This window comes from Oncorhynchus mykiss, chromosome 4, assembly GCF_057628025.1.
Source record: "Oncorhynchus mykiss isolate SJ-2025 chromosome 4, ASM5762802v1, whole genome shotgun sequence".
Lineage (NCBI taxonomy): Eukaryota > Metazoa > Chordata > Actinopteri > Salmoniformes > Salmonidae > Oncorhynchus > Oncorhynchus mykiss.
The window spans coordinates 85,829,950-85,850,000 of NC_143025.1; the positions used below are offsets into that span (position 1 = coordinate 85,829,950).

At 41.1% G+C, this 20,051-nt stretch overlaps 1 protein-coding gene across 16 annotated transcripts in view; it reads right to left on the reverse strand.

Moving 5' to 3' along the window:
- Positions 1-20,051, reverse strand: part of LOC110522572 (neurexin-3b) — a 628,889-nt gene that overhangs the window by 368,932 nt on the left and 239,906 nt on the right. For 12 of the 16 annotated variants that reach the window (XR_016495480.1, XR_016495482.1, XR_016495479.1 and 9 more), the window contains 7 exons: positions 14,191-14,394; positions 10,928-10,954; positions 9,353-9,472; positions 8,721-8,833; positions 8,162-8,430; positions 6,393-6,583; positions 3,688-3,861 (listed from right to left, as the gene is read on the reverse strand). Coding sequence is in view for 12 of the 16 variants with exons in the window: in XM_090233221.1 (XP_090089347.1) it covers positions 3,688-3,861; positions 6,393-6,583; positions 8,162-8,430; positions 8,721-8,833; positions 9,353-9,472; positions 10,928-10,954; positions 14,191-14,394 (1,098 nt within the window). In the remaining 4 variants the exon portion in view is untranslated. The remainder of the gene's footprint in view (positions 1-3,687; positions 3,862-6,392; positions 6,584-8,161; positions 8,431-8,720; positions 8,834-9,352; positions 9,473-10,927; positions 10,955-14,190; positions 14,395-20,051) is intronic. The other 4 variants (XR_016495481.1, XM_090233216.1, XM_090233212.1 and 1 more) reach the window with 2 other exon arrangements.

Consider the following 20,051-nt stretch of genomic DNA (forward strand, 5'->3'; position numbering starts at 1 on the left):
CTTTGTGTGTTTTAACACTACATATGACCCATTATGAACAGCCACAAACAAAAAGGACAAAAACAGGATGTTTTTCAGGTGGCTACAAAGACAGATACTGTACAAGAGTCACAGAAAGAAAGACAATTTGCCCAACGTCCCCCCAAAAAACTACAAAAAACAGAGTATTAGATGTACAAAAAGTGACTATAGATGTACGACTATAGACTTAAAACACTACATTTACAACACTATAGATGTACGACTATAGACTTAAAACACTACATTTACAACACTACACATTTACGACACTATAGATGTACTACTATAGACTTAAAACAACACATTTACAACACTGTAGATTTACGACACTATAGAATTACAATACTATAGATTTACAATACTATATATTTACAATACTACAGCTTTACAATACTATAGATTTACAAGACTATAGTTTTACAATACTATAGATGTACAATACTATAGACTTACAATACTACAGATTTACAATACTATATATTTACAACACTATATATTTACAATACTATAGATTTACAATACTATATATTTACAATACTACAGCTTTACAATACTATAGATTTACAAGACTATCGTTTTACAATACTATAGATGTACAATACTATAGACTTACAATACTATATATTTACAACACTATATATTTACAACACTATATATTTACAATACTATAGACTTACAATACTATAGATTTACAAGACTATAGTTTTACAATACTATAGATGTACAATACTATAGACTTACAATACTACAGATTTACAATACTATATATTTACAACACTATATATTTACAACACTATAGATTTACAATACTATAGATTTACAACACTATTGATTTACAATACTACAGACTTACAATACTATATATTTACAACACTATACATTTACAACACTATAGATTTACAATACTATAGATTTACAATGCTGCAGATTTACAATTCTGTAGAATTACAACACTATAGATTTACACCACTATCGATTTTACAACCCTATAGACTTACCAACCTATAGATTTACAACACTACATATTTGCAACACTATATAATTGCAACCCTATAGACTTACAAACCTATAGATTTACAACACTATAGAATTGCAACACATATAGTTCAGAACAAGAAGAGTAAACAAGAACAAATGAAGACTTTAGAGTGTGCAGTACAGTAGTGCATATTCCTGAGTATGCACTCCATTGAGACAGTTTGAAGGGGTATACAATATGAAAGGGACCTTGTCGTTTTGGAATGTTATTGGGTTTTCGGATGGTATTCGATGGTCAGAAACGTAAAGCGATAGTTTTCAGCGCAAAAAAACGTAATGAAAGGCATCTGGCAAATTCATCCACAAGCACTAATATGGTTTCATATTTGCCTTCTTGAACCGCGTTTTTATGCATTCGATGATAATGTGTAATCGTCAAGCCCATTCAAAAGTCCAAGGACACAAACAGGGAAGTATGACGTGTCACTTGCACAGGGCATTCAAAGTCAAACTGGATGTGTGTATTCCATTCTCCACCAACCACCACGGCACATATCTCACACTTCTGAATACTTTTCTAAGAGGGAATGTAGACAAGAACTCTGCATTATATGTGCATAGTCAATCCGTCTGGATTAAACGAATAACATACCAAACCTTTTCAAAAACCTCCAAAGAGAAAAGATTTAAAGAAAAACAAAAAAAAAAAAAAAAATACAAAAAAACAAGAAACATAAACAACTGCAAATAAACAGTTGTTTAAGTGCAATAGTCTCGTGCAAGATGATATGTGAGACAAGAGAATAACTTGGAGGTGGGACAGAAAAAGGAGAACTATAGTTGCTGGCTGAAAGTGCCTTTACTGTGTAATGAAGAGTGGTGGTATTCAGTAACCACGACCCTGTCTTTATTGGAGAGGACTCGCTCTCTGAAACAGCACCTTCTCTTCTCACCAGAGAAAAGAAGGAAGGAGTGTGACAGGGTTGAGAGAAAGAGATAAAGGGAGGCTGAGAGAGAGAGAGAGAGCGAGAGATAGAGGCTGAGAGATGGTTAACTAGCAGCACTCTGAAGCTGTTGAAGCGCAGTTGCAGGATTTGCTATACTTTTCAGTACATCTCAACTTTTCCTAATGAAATAAAGGAATTTGCTATACAGAGACAGGTAGACATCACCCACGACTGGTAAGACAACGTAGTAACAGTACTACACGAAGCCCTGCGCCTGAAAATGGATCTCATGTTTTATGGATGGGCTTCTCTGTGGATGGGTTGAATTGATTGTTTTTCACCTTCTCCTCGATTTATCTCTTTCCCTGACAATCTCTCTGTCTCTACCTCTCGGCCTCTCAGCCTCTCTGCCTCTCACTATCACTCAATCTTATAACATTTTCTCTCTTTCTCTCTCAATCTATTTCGCTCCAGCTACAGCTTTTCTCATTCATGCTTCCTCTTAAGGCTCTCTTTTATCTCTTCTTTCTGTTCCTTCTGTTTCTCCTGACACTTTCAGGGAGTGAGCCTTCCTCTCCAGCAGTGGGACATGGTCGGCATAGCTACACCCAAGATGCATTGCACACAGCATTCTGTCAGTTCAGCCGCGCCTCAGAGAAGCGGTCAGAGTGAAACCTTCTACCTTGCAGGTCGGCTTTGGTGAAATCAACTTTGTTAGCGCCGTAACACAACAAACAGAACAGGAAGAAGCGGAAAAAGTTAGTGTTAGTGAGGCAGCACAAGGTTAGTGCTCAGAGCCGTTCAGATATTGTAGTTACAGCTGCAGGATCTTAATTTGATCACTCTTTTGTTGGTGAGAATTTTCATGTGCCGCATGCAGGACACAAGGTTATACACGGTTATATTAATTAACAGTATTCCACTTTTCATGTAGCCTCATTTTGACCAGCTAACCGCCTAACCACCAATCAAGCAACATTATGGACTAAACATTCAAATCCAGTTGCTGCAGGATTATTTTGTTGCGACAATACAGGTCAAATTAATATCCTACATATGTACAGGCAATTATAGTGTTGGTAAATGGAAGTATTTCAGGTTATGTTTAGTGGTTAATTAGTGTTCATGTGTTAGATTACAGTAAAAGGGATCAGATGGATAGACAGGGGTGTGTGTTGTAGGAATGTGATGTGAGAGAACGCTGTCTTTATGTTCATATACTGATAGTTTGCCACCACCTAGTGGTGGAATGCAGAATAATATTTTGCACCACCTACTTGTGGAATGAAGTGTAATGGTTTGGCAACACCTAGTGGTGGAATGAAGTGTAATGGTTTGGCACCACCTAGTGGTGGAATGAAGTGTAATGGTTTGGCAACACCTACTGGTGGAATGAAGTGTAATGGTCTGGCAACACCTACTGGTGGAATGAAGTGTAATGGTTTGGCAACACCTAGTGGAGGAATGAAGTGTAATGGTTTGGCAACACCTAGTGGAGGAAGGCAGTGTACTGACTAGACTAGTACATAATGCACTAGTCTTTGATCCCAGTATACTATTTAAATTACTTCAGGTTGTGACCCTGAGTGGCCATAAATTAACTAGGCTGAAGGTATGAGTGGGCAAGGAACAAACCATAGCCATGAGTAGAAGACAAAGATCTAGTCATGGGGTCAATTTGGAACTGGATGCATAATATATGTGCGCCTAAGTCAAAGAGGTCATAGGTCAGGGGTCGTACCTTCACAGCCGCGTTCGATCTGTCCTGAGCGGAACAGGGCATCATTGATGAGGTCAGGTAGACGGCCGTTGAGATCGACAGATGCCAGACAGCCCTGGAAACCCTCTCTAGAGACCACCAGCTTAGGAAGGTTCTGATACATGTTGGGCCCCAGACCAGCCACAAACAGATCCCCTGGAGGGAGGGGGGAGGGAGGGGGGGGAAGATCAAATGAAGGACGTAGTCAGAGAGTGTGTCAACAACATTTATGTGATGGCAGGATAATCTAGTCATGATTATGATGCCTTTACTTAGTCAAATAAGCAAATATTGTTTGTCAAACTGAGTAGTTCCAACATTCAGACTAGCATCCCATTTAGAATAAAATGGTAGTGTGCTAGTTTTATTTATTTTTTATTCTCCTTTATTTAACCAGGTAGGCCAGTTGAGAACACCTTTATTTAACCAGGTAGGCTAGTTGAGAACACCTTTATTTAACCAGGTAGGCTAGTTGAGAAAAAGTTCTCATTTGCAAATGTGACCTGGCCAAGATAAAGCAAAGCAGTGTGACACAGACAACAACACAGAGTTACACAGAGTTACACAAACAATAAACAAGCCAATAACACAATAAACAAGTAAATGTACAGCTGCAGCGATCGGGGGGAGGCGGAGCTGTTGGCCAGGGTTGGAGTAGCCAGGAGGAAGGCATGGCCAGCCGTTGAGAAATGCTTGTTGAAATTTTCGATTATCATGGATTTATCAGTGGTTACCTAGCCTCAGTGCAGTGGGCAGCTGGGAGGAGGTGATCTTGTTCTCCATGGACTTTACAGTGTCCCAAAACTTTTTGGAGTTATAGCTACAGGATGCGAATTTCTGCTTGACAAAGCAGGCCTTTGCTTTTGACTGATTGTGTGTATTGGTTCCTGACTTCCCTGAACAGTTGCATATCGTGGGGACTATTTGATGCTATTGCAGTCTGCCACAGGATGTTTTTGTGCTGGTCAAGGGCAGTCAGGTCTGGAGTGAACCAAGGGCAATATCTGTTCTTAATTCTGCATTTTTTGAACGGGGCAGGTCGATTAGAAAGGCCTGCTCTCAGAAGTGTATTAGGGAGCGTTTGACAGTGATGAGGGGTGGTCGTTTGACAGCGGACCCATAGCGGATACAGGCAATGAGGCAGTGATCGCTGAGATCCTGATTGAAAACAGCGGAGGTGTATTTGGAAGGCAAGTTGGTCAGGATAATGTCTATGAGGGTGCCCATGTTTACAGATTTAGGGTTATACCTGGTGGGTTCCTTGATGATTTGTGTGTGATTGAGGGCATCTAGCTTAGATTGTAGGACTGCCGGGGTGTTAAAACTTGTTGATGATAGGGGGCAGTATTTTCACTTTGGATGAATTGCGTGCCCATAGTGAACTGCATCCTACTCTGTCCTAGATTTCTAAGATATGCATATTATTATTACTTTTGGATAGAAAACACTCTGACGTTTCTAAAACTGTTTGAATTATGTCTGTGAGTATAACAGAACTCATATTGCAGGCAATCTTCCAAACAAGAAGTTAAATTCTGAATGTGGGTCAAATTTGAAGTCATCTTCCCTTCCTTTCCAAACAAGATATGGATCTGGTAGCACTTCCTACCTACCGCCTTCCACTAGATGTCCTCATTCAGTAGAACGTGGAATGGAGCTTCTGGTGTGAACTTTGACCGAATGGGAGGGGTATTGGTCACGGTCTTGGCAGAATGCATTTCTCTGTGGGTGCCACTGTCGTTCCATTTGGCTGCAGATGAAAACGTATGATCCGGTTGGAACGTTATTGGATATATATGAAAATAACATCCTGAAGATTGATTCTCTACGTTGTTTGACCAGTTTATTCGACCTGGAATATATATTTTTGAAGTTTTCGTGCGTGTTGTCCTGGACCAGCGTCAGCTTTTGGGCACGTGAGCTGAAAGTGCTAGCAAATGCAGCTAATTGGACACTAGTATTGGACATTATGGAACAAAACAACAATTTATTGTGGAACTAGGACTCCTTGCACTGCATTCTGATGAACAATCATCAAAGGTAATGGAATATTTATGATGTAATTTCGTATTTCTGTTGACTCCAACATGGCAGAGAAATACTTTTACGTCTGAGCGCTGTCTCAGATTATTGCAATGTTAGGCTTTTTTCGTAACATTTAAAAAAAATCTGAGACAGCGGTTGCATTAAGAACCTGTGTATCTTTAATTATATGTAGAACATGTATCTTTAGTCAAAGTTTATGATGAGCATTTCTGTTATCTGGCGTAGCTTTCTATAATTCCTCTGGATATTTTAGAGGCATTTCTGAACATGGCGTCAATGTAAACCGAGATTTGTGGATATAAATATGCATATCTAGTCACAATACTTACTTTCCACCATAATTTGCAAATAAATTCATTAAAAATCCTACAATGTGATTTTCTGGATTTTTTTTCTCATTTTGTCTGTCATAGTTGAAGTGTACCTATGATGAAAATTACAGGCCTCTCTCATCTTTTTAAGTGCGAGAACTTGCACAATTGGTGGCTGACTAAATACTTGTTTGCCCCACTGTACAAGCCCTTAACCAACAATGCAGTTAAAAAAAAAAGTGAATAAAATATTTACTAAATAAACTAAAGCAATCAAATGAAAAAGTATCACAGAACTGGATTTCTGTGTTCGCTGCTTGGTCCTCCTACCTTTGAGGTCTAGGTTCTTGGCCCCGTTGATGTTCTGTGTGACAGACTTGGCATCCACCTTCAGTGTGTGTGTGTTGGTGGCGTCCCTAGTGATGACTACGTTGTGCCACTGGTTGTCATTCAGAGCTCTCTCATTGTTCCCCTTCAGTAGACTGGGCCCGTTACCCAGATCAAACACATAGTGGACAAACCTAAGATGGGGACCAAGGATTTAATACAGCTGTGGGAGCATTTAACAGTACACAGTGGACAAACCTAGGATGGGGACCAAGGTTTTAATACAGCTGTGGGAGCATTTAACAGTACACAGTGGACAAACCTAGGATGGGGACCAAGGTTTTAATACAGCTGGGGTAGCATTCAACAGTACACAGTGGACTAACCTAGGATGGGGACCAAGGTTTTAATACAGCTGGGGTAGCATTCAACAGTACACAGTGGACTAACCTAGGATGGGGACCAAGGTTTTAATACAGCTGGGGTAGCATTCAACAGTACACATGTATCTATCTCTCTTCATGACTGTACTTGTTGTAACCTGCAAGTTACTCTGAATAAATACACTACTTCTAAACTAGGAGACAAGGAAACAAGGATACACACTATAGTACTTTTAAGTGCACTTCCCCCTAAGTGCACACTTATCTGCCACTTTACTTAGAGACACATTTCAGACGTGTGTGTCCGTTAGTGTACCTACTAGACCAGAGAGTAGAAGTGGACTCAGTTGAAGTGGGTGAGTGTAGGGGATATTACTCAGCTGTAGTGCCCACTACATTGAAGTGGAGGAGTGTGGGATTGGCACAGTCATTAAATATGATTGTAGGAACACTATGGAAGTGAGAGCTCTCCTTCTCCTCTTACTGCCAATCAATATACTTCTTAAAATGTGGCTAAAACGACCGGCAGGTGTCCACATAATTTACCCATAATCAAGTTATTCTGAAGGATAACCTTTGCCTCAGAATATCTTGCCTAGTCTTTTGGCATTTCTCACAACTTGGTAGTGAATATTTTCTTAACTATTCATGTTTTACTTGGACTATTTGAGTTTTATCACACCAACTAAAGACACTGAACCAACAAGGCCAGGTGAACTCCATAATCTGACTCTTGCAAGCCCAATGCAGCCGTTTTCATCTCATTATCAAATAATTTGTTAGGTAACAATTAAGTACCTTACTATAATAGTTATCTATACAAATTGTCAAAAAGCAACAGCTACAGTTTTTGTAGCACAAAAAAAATATTATTCTCATTTGTCTGGGAGTGGTCTGAGTGAGGGAGCTAATTGGAGGCACTTAATTGGAGGGATATCTCAAATGGCAGAAAGGTTTGGAACTCTCTTTGTTATTGGTCTATTTATACAGCCTGGTGATGTCACCAGGCAGGTCAAAACTCTGTCTATGCATAACCTGGGTTTTATTCATTCCAGAAACCGTTTACCACTTAAGAACCAAATGGAAGTTAACGGAGCAAAACAGACCAATTCAGGTAGGTGCCTCCCTGTTTTGTTTGCTTCCGTTTAAGAAACGTTTTGCAGCATATTTGTCAGAATGAGTACACCCCTGCAGATTGAAGGTCCTGTATAGATTGTATTTTCATCTAGCAACTATCAGGAAATAACACTGATCACATTTTCTTCACAAACAGTTTCATCAGCTATTGTACAATACGATACAAATCAAAAGGGGAAAGTACTGTGACGACACTGGGCCTTTAATTACATGACTAAGTACAGCTCAATAATGGTGTCCTAAGTGACTCACCCTTTGACCAGCTCCACAGCAATGAAGTCGTTCCCGTCTCCACTGTTGAACAGTATGAATCCGTCCGGCGATGTAGTCTTGAACTGGAAGAACAGGTGCATGGTGGTGTAGGCCTGCAGGGTGGCAAGCCCCAAATAGCTGCCCTTGGACTTGAAGGTCACCGGGTCAGCAATGATGGAGCGCATGCCAAAGCGGGCGTTGAGCTCACAGAAGTCAATATCTCCATTCTTACACATGTCAATGTAGAACATACCGTTGAACTTCAGGCCCTAGGGGTTAGAGGTCAGAGGTCCGAGTTAGTTTTTGAGTATGACAATGGCGTTTGGTATCACGATAACCTAGTGAAGAAACTAATATGATGATAACTGCTTTTATCAACTGAAGAACAGTAGTATTGCACCACTTTGATTAGCCTCTACGGTTAGGGAATAATAGCCAATCAGAGGCTGTAATCTGGTCTGACCATGATCCCCTCCTTCCCGTGCAGGTCAGTGCCTGGCAGATGCCAAATGATGTTTATGATTGAACACGTGCTTCTGCCAGTACATGCTGGTCCTACCTGCAGGTGTCCAATGAAAGAGGAGGGGGAGGACGAGACGAAACGCTTCTCTGTCAGAATGCCTGTCTCCACATTATGGAACTCCAGACGGGTGTGGTCGCCTGCCATCTGGCCTGGAGAGAGAGAGAAGGGGACAGAGACAGAGCGAGAGTGAATGGGAGAGAGAGAGAGAGGAGAGAGAGTGAGAGCGATAGAATGAGAATGAGAGGGAGAATGAGAGAGGGAGAGAGAGAATGAGAGAATGAGAGAGGGAGAATGAGAGAGGGAGAGAGAGAATGAGAGAGGGAGAGAGAGAATGAGAGAGGGAGAATGAGAGAATCAGAGAGAGATAGAGAGAAAAAGAGAAAGAGGGAAAGAGAAAGAGGGAGAGAGAGAGAAAGAGAGAGGGAGAATCAGAGAATCAGAGAGAGAGAGAAAGAGAAAGAGGGAGAGAGAGAATGAGAGGGAGAATCAGAGAATCAGAGAGAGAGAGAGGGAGAGAGAGAGAGAAAGAGAGAGAAACATGTAGGGGGGGAGAAGGGTCAAAGAGGTAAGGAGGAGGGAGAAAGGTAGGATAGGAATTTCAAAGGATTTCACCTCTTTATTAGTAAAAAAAAAGAGCAAATACATTCTCATCACATCAGAACCAGTACCTTCAGACATGTCTTCATCGACTGTCAGTTTGAAGTTTTTACCGCGTCGGACCACTCTGACAGAGTGCCAGTCATTATCATTGAGCTTTTGTCCCGCATATAGAGTCTCTGGTCCCTTGCCTGAGAATGACCGTTAGTTAGTTCAGGGTTAGGGTTAGTCAGCAGCACAAACCAAACCTTCGTTTTCTCTGGGTGAGCTGGGGTTTGTCTACCAGTAACCAATTTATGTAGGCCAGAAAATGAGAAAGTGTTTTGGGGACACTGATTGTAGCTAGGGATCTCGTATGCGGGACACCAGGTTGGGTTGCTTTCTGTGCATGTTCTGTTTACTTTGCCCACTCTGAAATCAAAGAGTTGGTTTGGCTTACAACAAAAATAAAGGAGAAAAGACCTGAAGAGATTATAATACATTGCAAAGATATATGTTTGTACTTGATCATCTACCATCTCTTAAGATTGTAAATACAGTAAAATGATAATAGATATTACGCTAAGATTCTAAATACAGTAAAGTAATAATAGATGTTACTCTAAGACTCTAAATACAGTAAGATAATAACTGGTGTTACTCTGACACTATAAATACAGTAAGATATTAACTGGTGTTACTCTGACACTATAAATACAGTAAGATAATAACTGCTGTTACTCATAAAAGGGCTCAGATCTTTTTTCAAGGAGTATGAGACCGTACATATGTGCCTACAGTATGGAGAACGTTTCTTCAAAAACAAATTCCTCAACCACCCACATGAGGGCGTGTCAAGCCCATGGTGTGCAACCACAGGGAGTTCAACGTTTATGTTTATGTGTGTACCTGCAGCCTCATTAGTTGTGGTGTGTAATCAGAGACATTGATCAGTATAATTAGAGTGAACGAGTGTGTCTGATCTGTCACTCAAACTGAGATCCACCGTCGAATAGAACTGCAGCTGAGACACACTGTCAACCTCAGGTAGACATACATACACACACACACATACATACACACATACACACACATACACACGCACATACGCACACACATACATACACACATACATACACAAATACATACATTCACACACATACGCACACACACAAAAGCACAAAGAACAATCTTAAATAGAAAACATTCTTTGCAAACATTATTCAGGGCGTAAACCGAGTCCTTCTCATTAATACACACATTAATACACTGCTGTCATGTTGTCATGACCAAAACAAACTCAAAGACCTCTTTATGAGTAAGAGCAGTATCACTAAATCTTTATAAGCCACACTACAATGTAACAAACATTAATTTTAAAGAAAATGTACGTGAATTTCTGTAACATTTTCAAAGATGTATTTTTTTTTAACTAACCTTAAAAAGATCAAGAAAAGTTGGCTAATTGAGTTGAGTTAACATATAGCTAATTATGTATAGAAACATCACACTTTAATCATAAGGTCTTTGATCTTAGCTGATCTATTATCAATGCAATTTCCTTATCCCACTTCTGTGCATTATCCTATCTATACAAATCATGTCAAAAATAATGATATCATATTCATTTAAATAAGAATTCTCCATCAAGTGGAGTATAGACTTACTGGTGTTACAGTTTATCCTGACACAGTCTAGATAGGGGGGAAATAAGTGACAGATGAAATCGCATCCTTCAAGGTAAAAGCTGCTGACATCCAAGAACAGAAACTCCACCTTCCGGGGACGGTCACATGACATCGGCGGCCATTTCAGGTAGTTAGGATAAGTTGTGATGATGGTCAACATCAAACTGCCATTTTGGATCTCTATCTTTTTTTAGGTCTGAACAGATGCATAAAATATATTTTCAAAATATAATGTTGTTTTCAAATTTCAACATGTGTTTTTATAGTTTAGGATTTGAAGCCTATTTTTTAAAATGGCCACTTGCAGTTCATTGGCCACATCGATTTACTAACCCAGAATTTTGTAACCATACTTTGTTATTCTGCACCTGTAGCCATTAGTTATTTATATCAAATGTATATCATATTGGAGTATGATACATCCTACACTTTAGGTTGCAAACGGTATACAAGATAGGCCTATATCTCAACCAATAGGGAATAAGTAGTGTTGTGATTGGTCAGGTGATCTGGGTTAGGATCCATGTGACCCAGCTCGTCATGTACAGTCAACCGCAACAGAAAAGTGGGAGCAAACAGCGTCGATCCAGTCAGCACCAGCGGCGTACAGTGGCCTAGCAGGACCTCAGAGGGTTCCAGGCTACCTCAGACCTCAGCACTAACACAAAGACAGCAAAGGTATAGGATACGTTTGTATGAGAGAAACCAGCCAAATCCCATTAGATATTGTGTATTGAAGTCCTATATACTAGTCAGACTCTGAGAATAATAGTTGGCAACATTAGGAAAGTGACAGTTATAATGTGTCCATAACATAATGTAAAACTGAGTGAAATACACAGGTCAATTTCCATTGATCCCCCATCTTTATAAGCATACAGATGGAGGATCTTAATTTGAGCAAGAAAAGTGTGATCAAATTAAAGCAATTCACTATAGCTTAGTAGAACCTTCAAGGGATCTTAAAAATTGAAATAATTTAGCAAAATGATCCTTGATTTGACCTTCTTAAAACAATTCCATATCTTAATAGTATCCCCCCTTATGTGTTAAGATCCTACATATGTATGTGTTGACAGCAGTGGAGGCTGCTGAGGGGAGGACAGCTCATCATCATGGCTAGAATAGAATGTAATGGAGTTCCATTACCAGTCCATTCAGTGCTGTCAGGTGCGTGAATGAGGACCCAAAAGCGAATTAACAAACAGAGTTTCTTTAATGATGAACACACGTGGGCTCAGATGGACAGGTAGATTCCGACAGGACAGGACAAGGTTGCAGCAAACACGATGATAGTCTGGTTCAGGCATGAGACACACAAACAAGAATCCGACAAAGACAGGAGCAGAAACAGAGAGAGATATAGGGACCTAATCAGAGGGAAAAAGGGAACAGGTGGGAAAAGGGGTGAATGAGGTAGTCAGAGAAGACAAGGAACAGCTGGGGGAAAGAGGGACAGAAACGGTAACCTAGTACGACCAGCAGAGGGAGACAGGGTGAAAGGAAAGGACAGAAACAAGACATAACATGACAATACATGACAAGTGCATTATTATTAGCCGTCCTCCCCTCAGCAGCCTCCACCGGTTGACAGGTACAGTTTGTTTGTGTTTTGCATGAGGGTGGATATAGAGGAAGGCAAGCTAGACAAAGCTAGCTTAATGTTTGTGTCCACGTGTGTATAGATAAAGAAACGGGTGCTGCTATACTATCCTATATGCCACCATCTGCAGGCTTGCTGTGTGCTGTGGGCTCGAGCTGTATGCTAGGCGGGCCGCAGGCTAAGGGCCGTTGAAGGGGTGATCATCTTTGAACAAGGCGACATGGGAAACACCACCTACACTACTGTAGGGGTGCTAAAGGGTGGAACCATGGACCGAACCAAAATAAAAAATACAGGAAATAATCAACAAAACACGGTTACGACAACAAAAAACCCAGACAGTAAGAACGTAGGATAATAATGCATTATTGAGATGTAGTTATACAGTACCAGTAGAACGTTTGGACACACCTACTCATTCAAAGGTTTTTCTTGATTTTTACTACTTTCTACATTGTAGAATAATAGTGAAGACATAAAAACTATGAAATAACACATATGGAATCATGTAGTAACCAAAAAAGGAGGTGTGATGGCGTGGGGGTGCTTTGCTGGACGCTGTCTGTGATTTATTTATCATTCGAGGCACACTTTAATCTGCATTGCTACTACAGCATTCTACAGCGATACGCCATCACGTTTGGTTTGCATTTAGTATGACTATGTTTTTCAACAGGAGAGTGACCAAAACACACCTTCAGGCTGTGTAAGGGCTATTTTACCAAGATGGAGAGTGATGGAGTGCTACATCAGATGACCTGGCCTCCACAATCACCCGACCTCAACCCATTTGAGATGGTTGGGGATGAGTCGGACTGCAGAGTGAAGGAAAAGCAGCCAACAAGTGCTCAGCACATGTGGGAACTCCTTCAAGACTGTAGGAAAAGCATTCAAGGTGAAGCTGGTTGAGAGAATGCCAAGAGTGTGCAAAGCTGTCATCAAGGCAACGGGTGGCTACTTTGAAGAATCTCAAATATAAAATATGTTTTGATTTGTTTAACACTTTTTGTTTCTATATGATTCCATATGTGTTATTTCATAGTGTTGATGTCTTCACTATTATTCTACAATGTAGAAAATAGTAAGAAATAAAGAAAAACCCTGCAATGAGTAGGTGTGTCCAAACATTTTGACTGGTACTTTATATCAGAACCTTTGGATGGGAAGGAGAGAAAAATGGCCATCATAATAAGAGGACCTTGTTATTAAGAAGTCCTGTAATTGAGGGGTGAAACAGGCCTATGTAATGTATAATAAAACAATGTTTGATAGCATATAAGTAACTGAACATCTCCAGCCTAATATCTGAGAAATGTTCCTTTCTACTTGTGAACATGACTGACTATTTCTCAATATCTTAATGAAAATGACTGTGATAATCATGGATACGGTGATTTAATTGTTAGATGAATTGTAAAATATTCTACAGTGATGACATAGCAGCAAAGCAAGAACATCTAAATATATGATGCGGAGCAAATACAATCCATGCAACTACTGTACAAGAAAACAGCTGTAGTTTGACCCAAACAAAAATAATTCATGAAAACAATGACTAACAAAAACTACCATGTGTCAACTCGAACAGACCTCCCCTGAAGACACCGGGACAGGGAGGGTTAACAGTTTCATACGATACCTAGGTTGACCGTGAGTTTGACACGGCCGCTGTCCAGCTCCAGGCGGAGCGTGTCGGCAGAGTCCCGGGAGGTAGCGGCCATGAGGAGCCCAAATGCACGCTGGGACATAAAGCGTAGGGAGACGTCCTCTGCCTCTGTGTGCATCACGGCAGGCATCACCACCTTCATGTACATACTGCCATCATAGCTCAGGATAGACGCCTCTGTATTAAAGGGAAGGGGGGGGGGGGGTCAGAGATGAGGAAGTAGAGCAGATAGTATATTTAAGCAATAAGGCCCGAAGGGGTGTGGTATAGTGAGTCCAATATACCACGCCTAAGGGCCGTTCTTAGCTGTGGTATATTGACCGTATACCACAAACCCCTAAAGTGCCTTATTGCTATTATAAGTACTTTACCAATGTAATTAGAACACTAAACAGTAAAGTAATTTGTCTCATGTTCCGGCTTACAGCCAATCAGGATCCAGGTCGCAAAACATTTGGTTTATAATATAGCACACGCCATGTAACAGACTCAAATTAGCACAAATGTGTTTCAATGAAAGTTAATGGCAAACAATCACCTCAAAATACATGTCAAAATGGAAGAAAAATGACATATTTTTTAAGATAAATAAAAATGCATAACCTAAAATAGTTGTTGTATTCAGATAATATATTTAGACAAGCATAAATTAGTCAAGGAGTAAAATGTAGCTTAACATATCCCATAATACGTTACATGGACGCACTCTGTGTGAAATAATAGGGTTTGACATGTTTTTTTAAATAACTAACCCTTCCTCTGTCCCTCATACATACGACATCTGTAAGGTCCCTCAGTGAAGTAGTGTATTTCATGCACATATTCAAATAGAAAGACCAGGGAGGCTGGCCATTCCATTATTTAAAAACACTATGCAAGAGAGGTACAAAGTACAACATCTGTTACACATAAACTCACAGGCCTACAGTACACATCCCTTGTGTCTTATTGATGAAAACACACATACCACATACACACTTAGACCCATGTACTGCATCTATCACGTGACAACACTGTTCCTGAACGCTCAGACTCCATCATGTGACAACACTGTCCCTGAACGCCCAGACTCCATCATGTGACAACACTGTTCCTGAATGCCCAGACTCCATCATGTGACCCAGGCTCCAAACACAATGATCAACATGCAGAACATTAAAACATCAACCTCTTCTTTCCTCTGCATTTTCCTCTCAACGCGTTGGGTTCCTTCACATGTTCTTTAACAAATACACTTGCACGCACACACAAAACACACACACACACACACACACACACACACACACACACACACACACACACACACACAGACACACAGAACTCTCTCTCCTGACTGACACAGCTACAGTGCATCCCGACCTATTCAAGTTAAACAGAGAGATTAGGGCACCAGGGGACACATTTACTCGCAACACTACCCTTTTCTGCAGTTCACACCTGTCATCGTGGTAGTGAGTGGCAGGCAGCAGGGCTATAATGCTGGAAGGTGTTCTGTTCTGGAAGAGATGTATTAAAAAGGGCAACCAGCTGTGAAATACCTGCTTTGACACCTCAGCTTTAAAATATAAAAATTGTCCTCTGGGCTCAGAAATGCAGCTTCGTTTTATTTGGATTGAAATAAGAAAGGCTCTCTGTACATGCAAATAAATGTGCAGAGTAAACGTCACTCATGTTACGTTTCATAATGTTTCTGTGATTTGATATTGACATTGATTTAATTTGATCTTTTCTCATTGCAGTTACATCTTATTTGAACGACAGAGCTCGACATTATATCTACAATTTACGGCAATCCAAAAGTCTCTATGCCACAAATATGTTACGAAACCAGGTGCTTTGAACCATAGGTGATTTGACAACTCTTAGGTAACTAACAGCAACAACAGCTAGATACAGTAGCTAGCTGGTGTCCAGTAAACTATCAAATCAAATTCTATTTGTCACATACGCCAAATACAACAGCTGTAGACCTTACTTACAAGCCCTTTAACCAACAACACTTTAAGAAGTTAAGGAAAAAGTATTGAGTAAAAAATAGATCAGGAAAACCGAGTAAATTATTGTACCGCGCTCTGTAGCCCAGAGGCTAATCAGGGAAGACCAGACCAGGTCAAGGCTCTCTACTTCTTTCTCTCCATTTCCCAACGCTGACACATAAACACTCACATACTGTAGGCTGACATGCAAATGGACCCCGATTCTCTTTATAGTGCACTCCATTCGACCAGGGCCCATAGAGTTTTGGTCAAAAGTTGTAGATTATATGGAGAATAGAATGCCATTTGGGACGCACTAACACTACCCCTCCTGTCAGGCAGGGCCAAGCTTTTGATTTCAGCCCAGCCACGCCGGGCCCAGGTCCAAGATCACAGGCAGGAAAACCAGGTGAGAGACGTAGTGTGTGAGTGAGAGCGTGTCTGGCTGGCTGACCACAGAGAACAACTTGAATAGACATGGAAGGACACAAATAACAATCATTTATCAAGTGTGTGGTTTTTCTTGAAGAAAAATGCATTGCAGACAAGTTCAAGTGTTCAATACAAAACTGAAGGTGTTTGTGAGGATAATATAAGATTCAGTCAGTACTATGAAATTGGTGCAGTTCACAAAATGTTAGGCTACACTACAAGTCTTGCAGTTAAAAAACAATGCATGGAAACGATGAAACGCAAGGCATTTATTCCACATTAATCATATAAGAAGTACACTGTTAAAATAGAAAGACTACTCAAAACCCCCTCATTGTAAAACCATGAAATATAGTGCACCTTAGCTGAGCTCTGGTGTTTGGAGGGTGTTTGGAGAGTGTTTGGAGGGTGTTCGGAGGGTGTTCGGAGGGTGTTCGGAGGGTGTTCGGAGTGTGTTCGGAGTGTGTTCGGAGGGTGTTCGGAGTGTGTTCGGAGTGTGTTCGGAGGGTGTTCGGAGAGTGTTCGGAGGGTGTTCGGAGGGTGTTCGGAGGGTGTTCGGAGTGTGTTCGGAGGGTGTTCGGAGAGTGTTCGGAGGGTGTTCGGAGGGTGTTCGGAGAGTGTTCGGAGAGTGTTCGGAGGGTGTTCGGAGTGTGTTCGGAGTGTGTCCGGAGGGTGTTCGGAGGGTGTTCGGAGGGTGTTCGGAGTGTGTCCGGAGGGTGTTCGGAGTGTGTCCGGAGGGTGTTCGGAGTGTGTTCGGAGTGTGTCCGGAGAGTGTTCGGAGGGTGTTTGGAGAGTGTTTGGAAGGTGTTAGGAGGGTGTTTGGAGAGTGTTCGGAGGGTGTTCGGAGGGTGTTCGGAGTGTGTTCGGAGGGTGTTCGGAGAGTGTTCGGAGGGTGTTCGGAGGGTGTTCGGAGAGTGTTCGGAGAGTGTTTGGAGGGTGTTCGGAGTGTGTTCGGAGTGTGTCCGGAGGGTGTTCGGAGGGTGTTCGGAGGGTGTTCGGAGTGTGTCCGGAGGGTGTTCGGAGTGTGTTCGGAGTGTGTCCGGAGAGTGTTCGGAGGGTGTTCGGAGGGTGTTTGGAAGGTGTTAGGAGGGTGTTTGGAGAGTGTTTGGACGGTGTTTGGAGAGATTTTGGAGTGTTTGGATGGTGTTTGGAGGGTGTTTGGAGAGTGTTTTGAGGGTGTTTGGGGGGTGTCTGAAATACCCAGAGTGGTTCTTCAATATGAATAATTGTGTTTTATGATATTGTTGTGAAAACCCTTCTAGGTGTTTCAGTGCATTTAAAAGGCAGCATCAAAACACTAAGATAGCAAAGGTAATGTGAGGTAACATTTGTAAAGTGGGACTTCATCACTGGTATTCCTGTGAGAAGGTAAATGTGAACACGGGTCTCCTGCTTAGTGCACTCAGCCAGTCTTTAGGACTAAACTGTTGTGCTGAACCACCCTTGTTAAAATGAGCAAATTGGGCCCGATTCAGACTTGAGATAAGTCGTTTTAACATCGACTCAATAAGACATGGACTTAAGGCCATGTTAAATGAACTTATCTCAAGTCTGAATAGGGCTTAGGGAGAATATTCTTGCGTGAAAGTCCACCTTAATTGTACCTGTGCTTTGTTTAGACAGATGCTCCAGCACCACATGTTACTGCATCCTACTTCTGACATTCCTATTGTTATCTTGTTGCTATATTTGCATATCTTAATCACCTATGCATTTTGCATATTGCTATTTGCTAATAATTTGTTCTTAAACTGACTTTCCTAGTGAAATAAATGTTATATAAAAAATGCAAGACACCACACACAGAAATCAGAACCATGGACAGCCACATCATATTTAGCTTACGTTAATTGGACTAGATCGTTTTTTGGCATCTTTTAGTTGTCACTGTATTAAACTAAGCATAAGTGATTAGAATACGTTGAAATAGAGAAGTGTAAATGGTGCTGGAATAGTGGAGGCAGCTCCTGTTTTCTTTCCAACTTGTGATAATTCTACATGGTTCAAAATCAATAGTTGTTTAGTGGTCCAAAAATGTCTGAAACATTAACTAGCTTGACCAGGCTGTAGGTCATGTAACTGTCTGTTACTGTACATGCAATATGCTTTGTGGACTTCACTGGACAGATGTTGCTCTCCGGTTTTGTGATGAAATAAAGAGTGCTTTTTCCGCCACGGTGTCTTCTTATCGTCTTGGCCTTTAAATAAGAACTAACAGGTTATAGAACAAACAATTATCACAACACATAGGCTGCTTTTACCCACCCACCGCCACTGCAGACAGTCAATCGTATCATCTAAGTCAACTGTATTGTGATTCCATCCATCTGAACAATCTTCCATGCTTCATACCATCATCTGAATATAAAGACTCAGATTAGCATAATGGGTGACTAACAATAGAAGTCATTGTCCATGAATGTCAAATATCAGTTGATTTTTTAAATGATTCATATGATTAATACCTTAGAGATCTTTGAACTTTATTACTCTATCAATATAATAAACAAAATACAAATTGACCTGTTAATATTTTGTCATTTGATAATTTGCCGCTTGGGCAGTTTATTCAACACAGATTGAGGACCTAGCAGCTGAGGACTGTAACTGTTTTTTATTAAATGTTGTGTTTTGTATTGATTGCTGTGTTGGTTAACATTGTATTTGGTTGTTCTGTGATCAGGTCACCCTTGGGAATGAGACCCTGGTCTCAATGAGCTTTCCCTGAATAAGGAAAGAATAAATCATTTTTTTAAATGTATTCTGAACCAGGAACCAAGCAAGTAATTTAAGAGTTTGGTCTTGTGACAATAGCTTATCCAAAGCTGTGACTCCTACTATGCTCATACACATATTCCCAGAGCTCTTCAGTAACACAACACATGAGAGAACAGGAGGGAGGACGATCCCAGAGCTCTTCAGCAACACAACACATGGAGAACAGCAGGGAGGACGATCCCAGAGCTCTACAGCAACACAACACATGGAGAACAGCAGGGAGGACGATCCCAGAGCTCTACAGCAACACAACACATGGAGAACAGCAGGGAGGACGATCCCAGAGCTCTACAGCAACACAACACATGGAGAACAGCAGGGAGGACGATCCCAGAGCTCTACAGCAACACAACACATGGAGAACAGCAGGGAGGACGATCCCAGAGCTCTACAGCAACACAACACATGGAGAACAGCAGGGAGGACGATCCCAGAGCTCTACAGCAACACAACACATGGAGAACAGCAGGGAGGACGATCCCAGAGCTCTACAGCAACACAACACATGGAGAACAGGAGGGAGGACGATCCCAGAGCTCTACAGCAACACAACACATGGAGAACAGGAGGGAGGACGATCCCAGAGCTCTACAGCAACACAACACATGGAGAACAGGAGGGAGGACGATCCCAGAGCTCTTCAGCAAT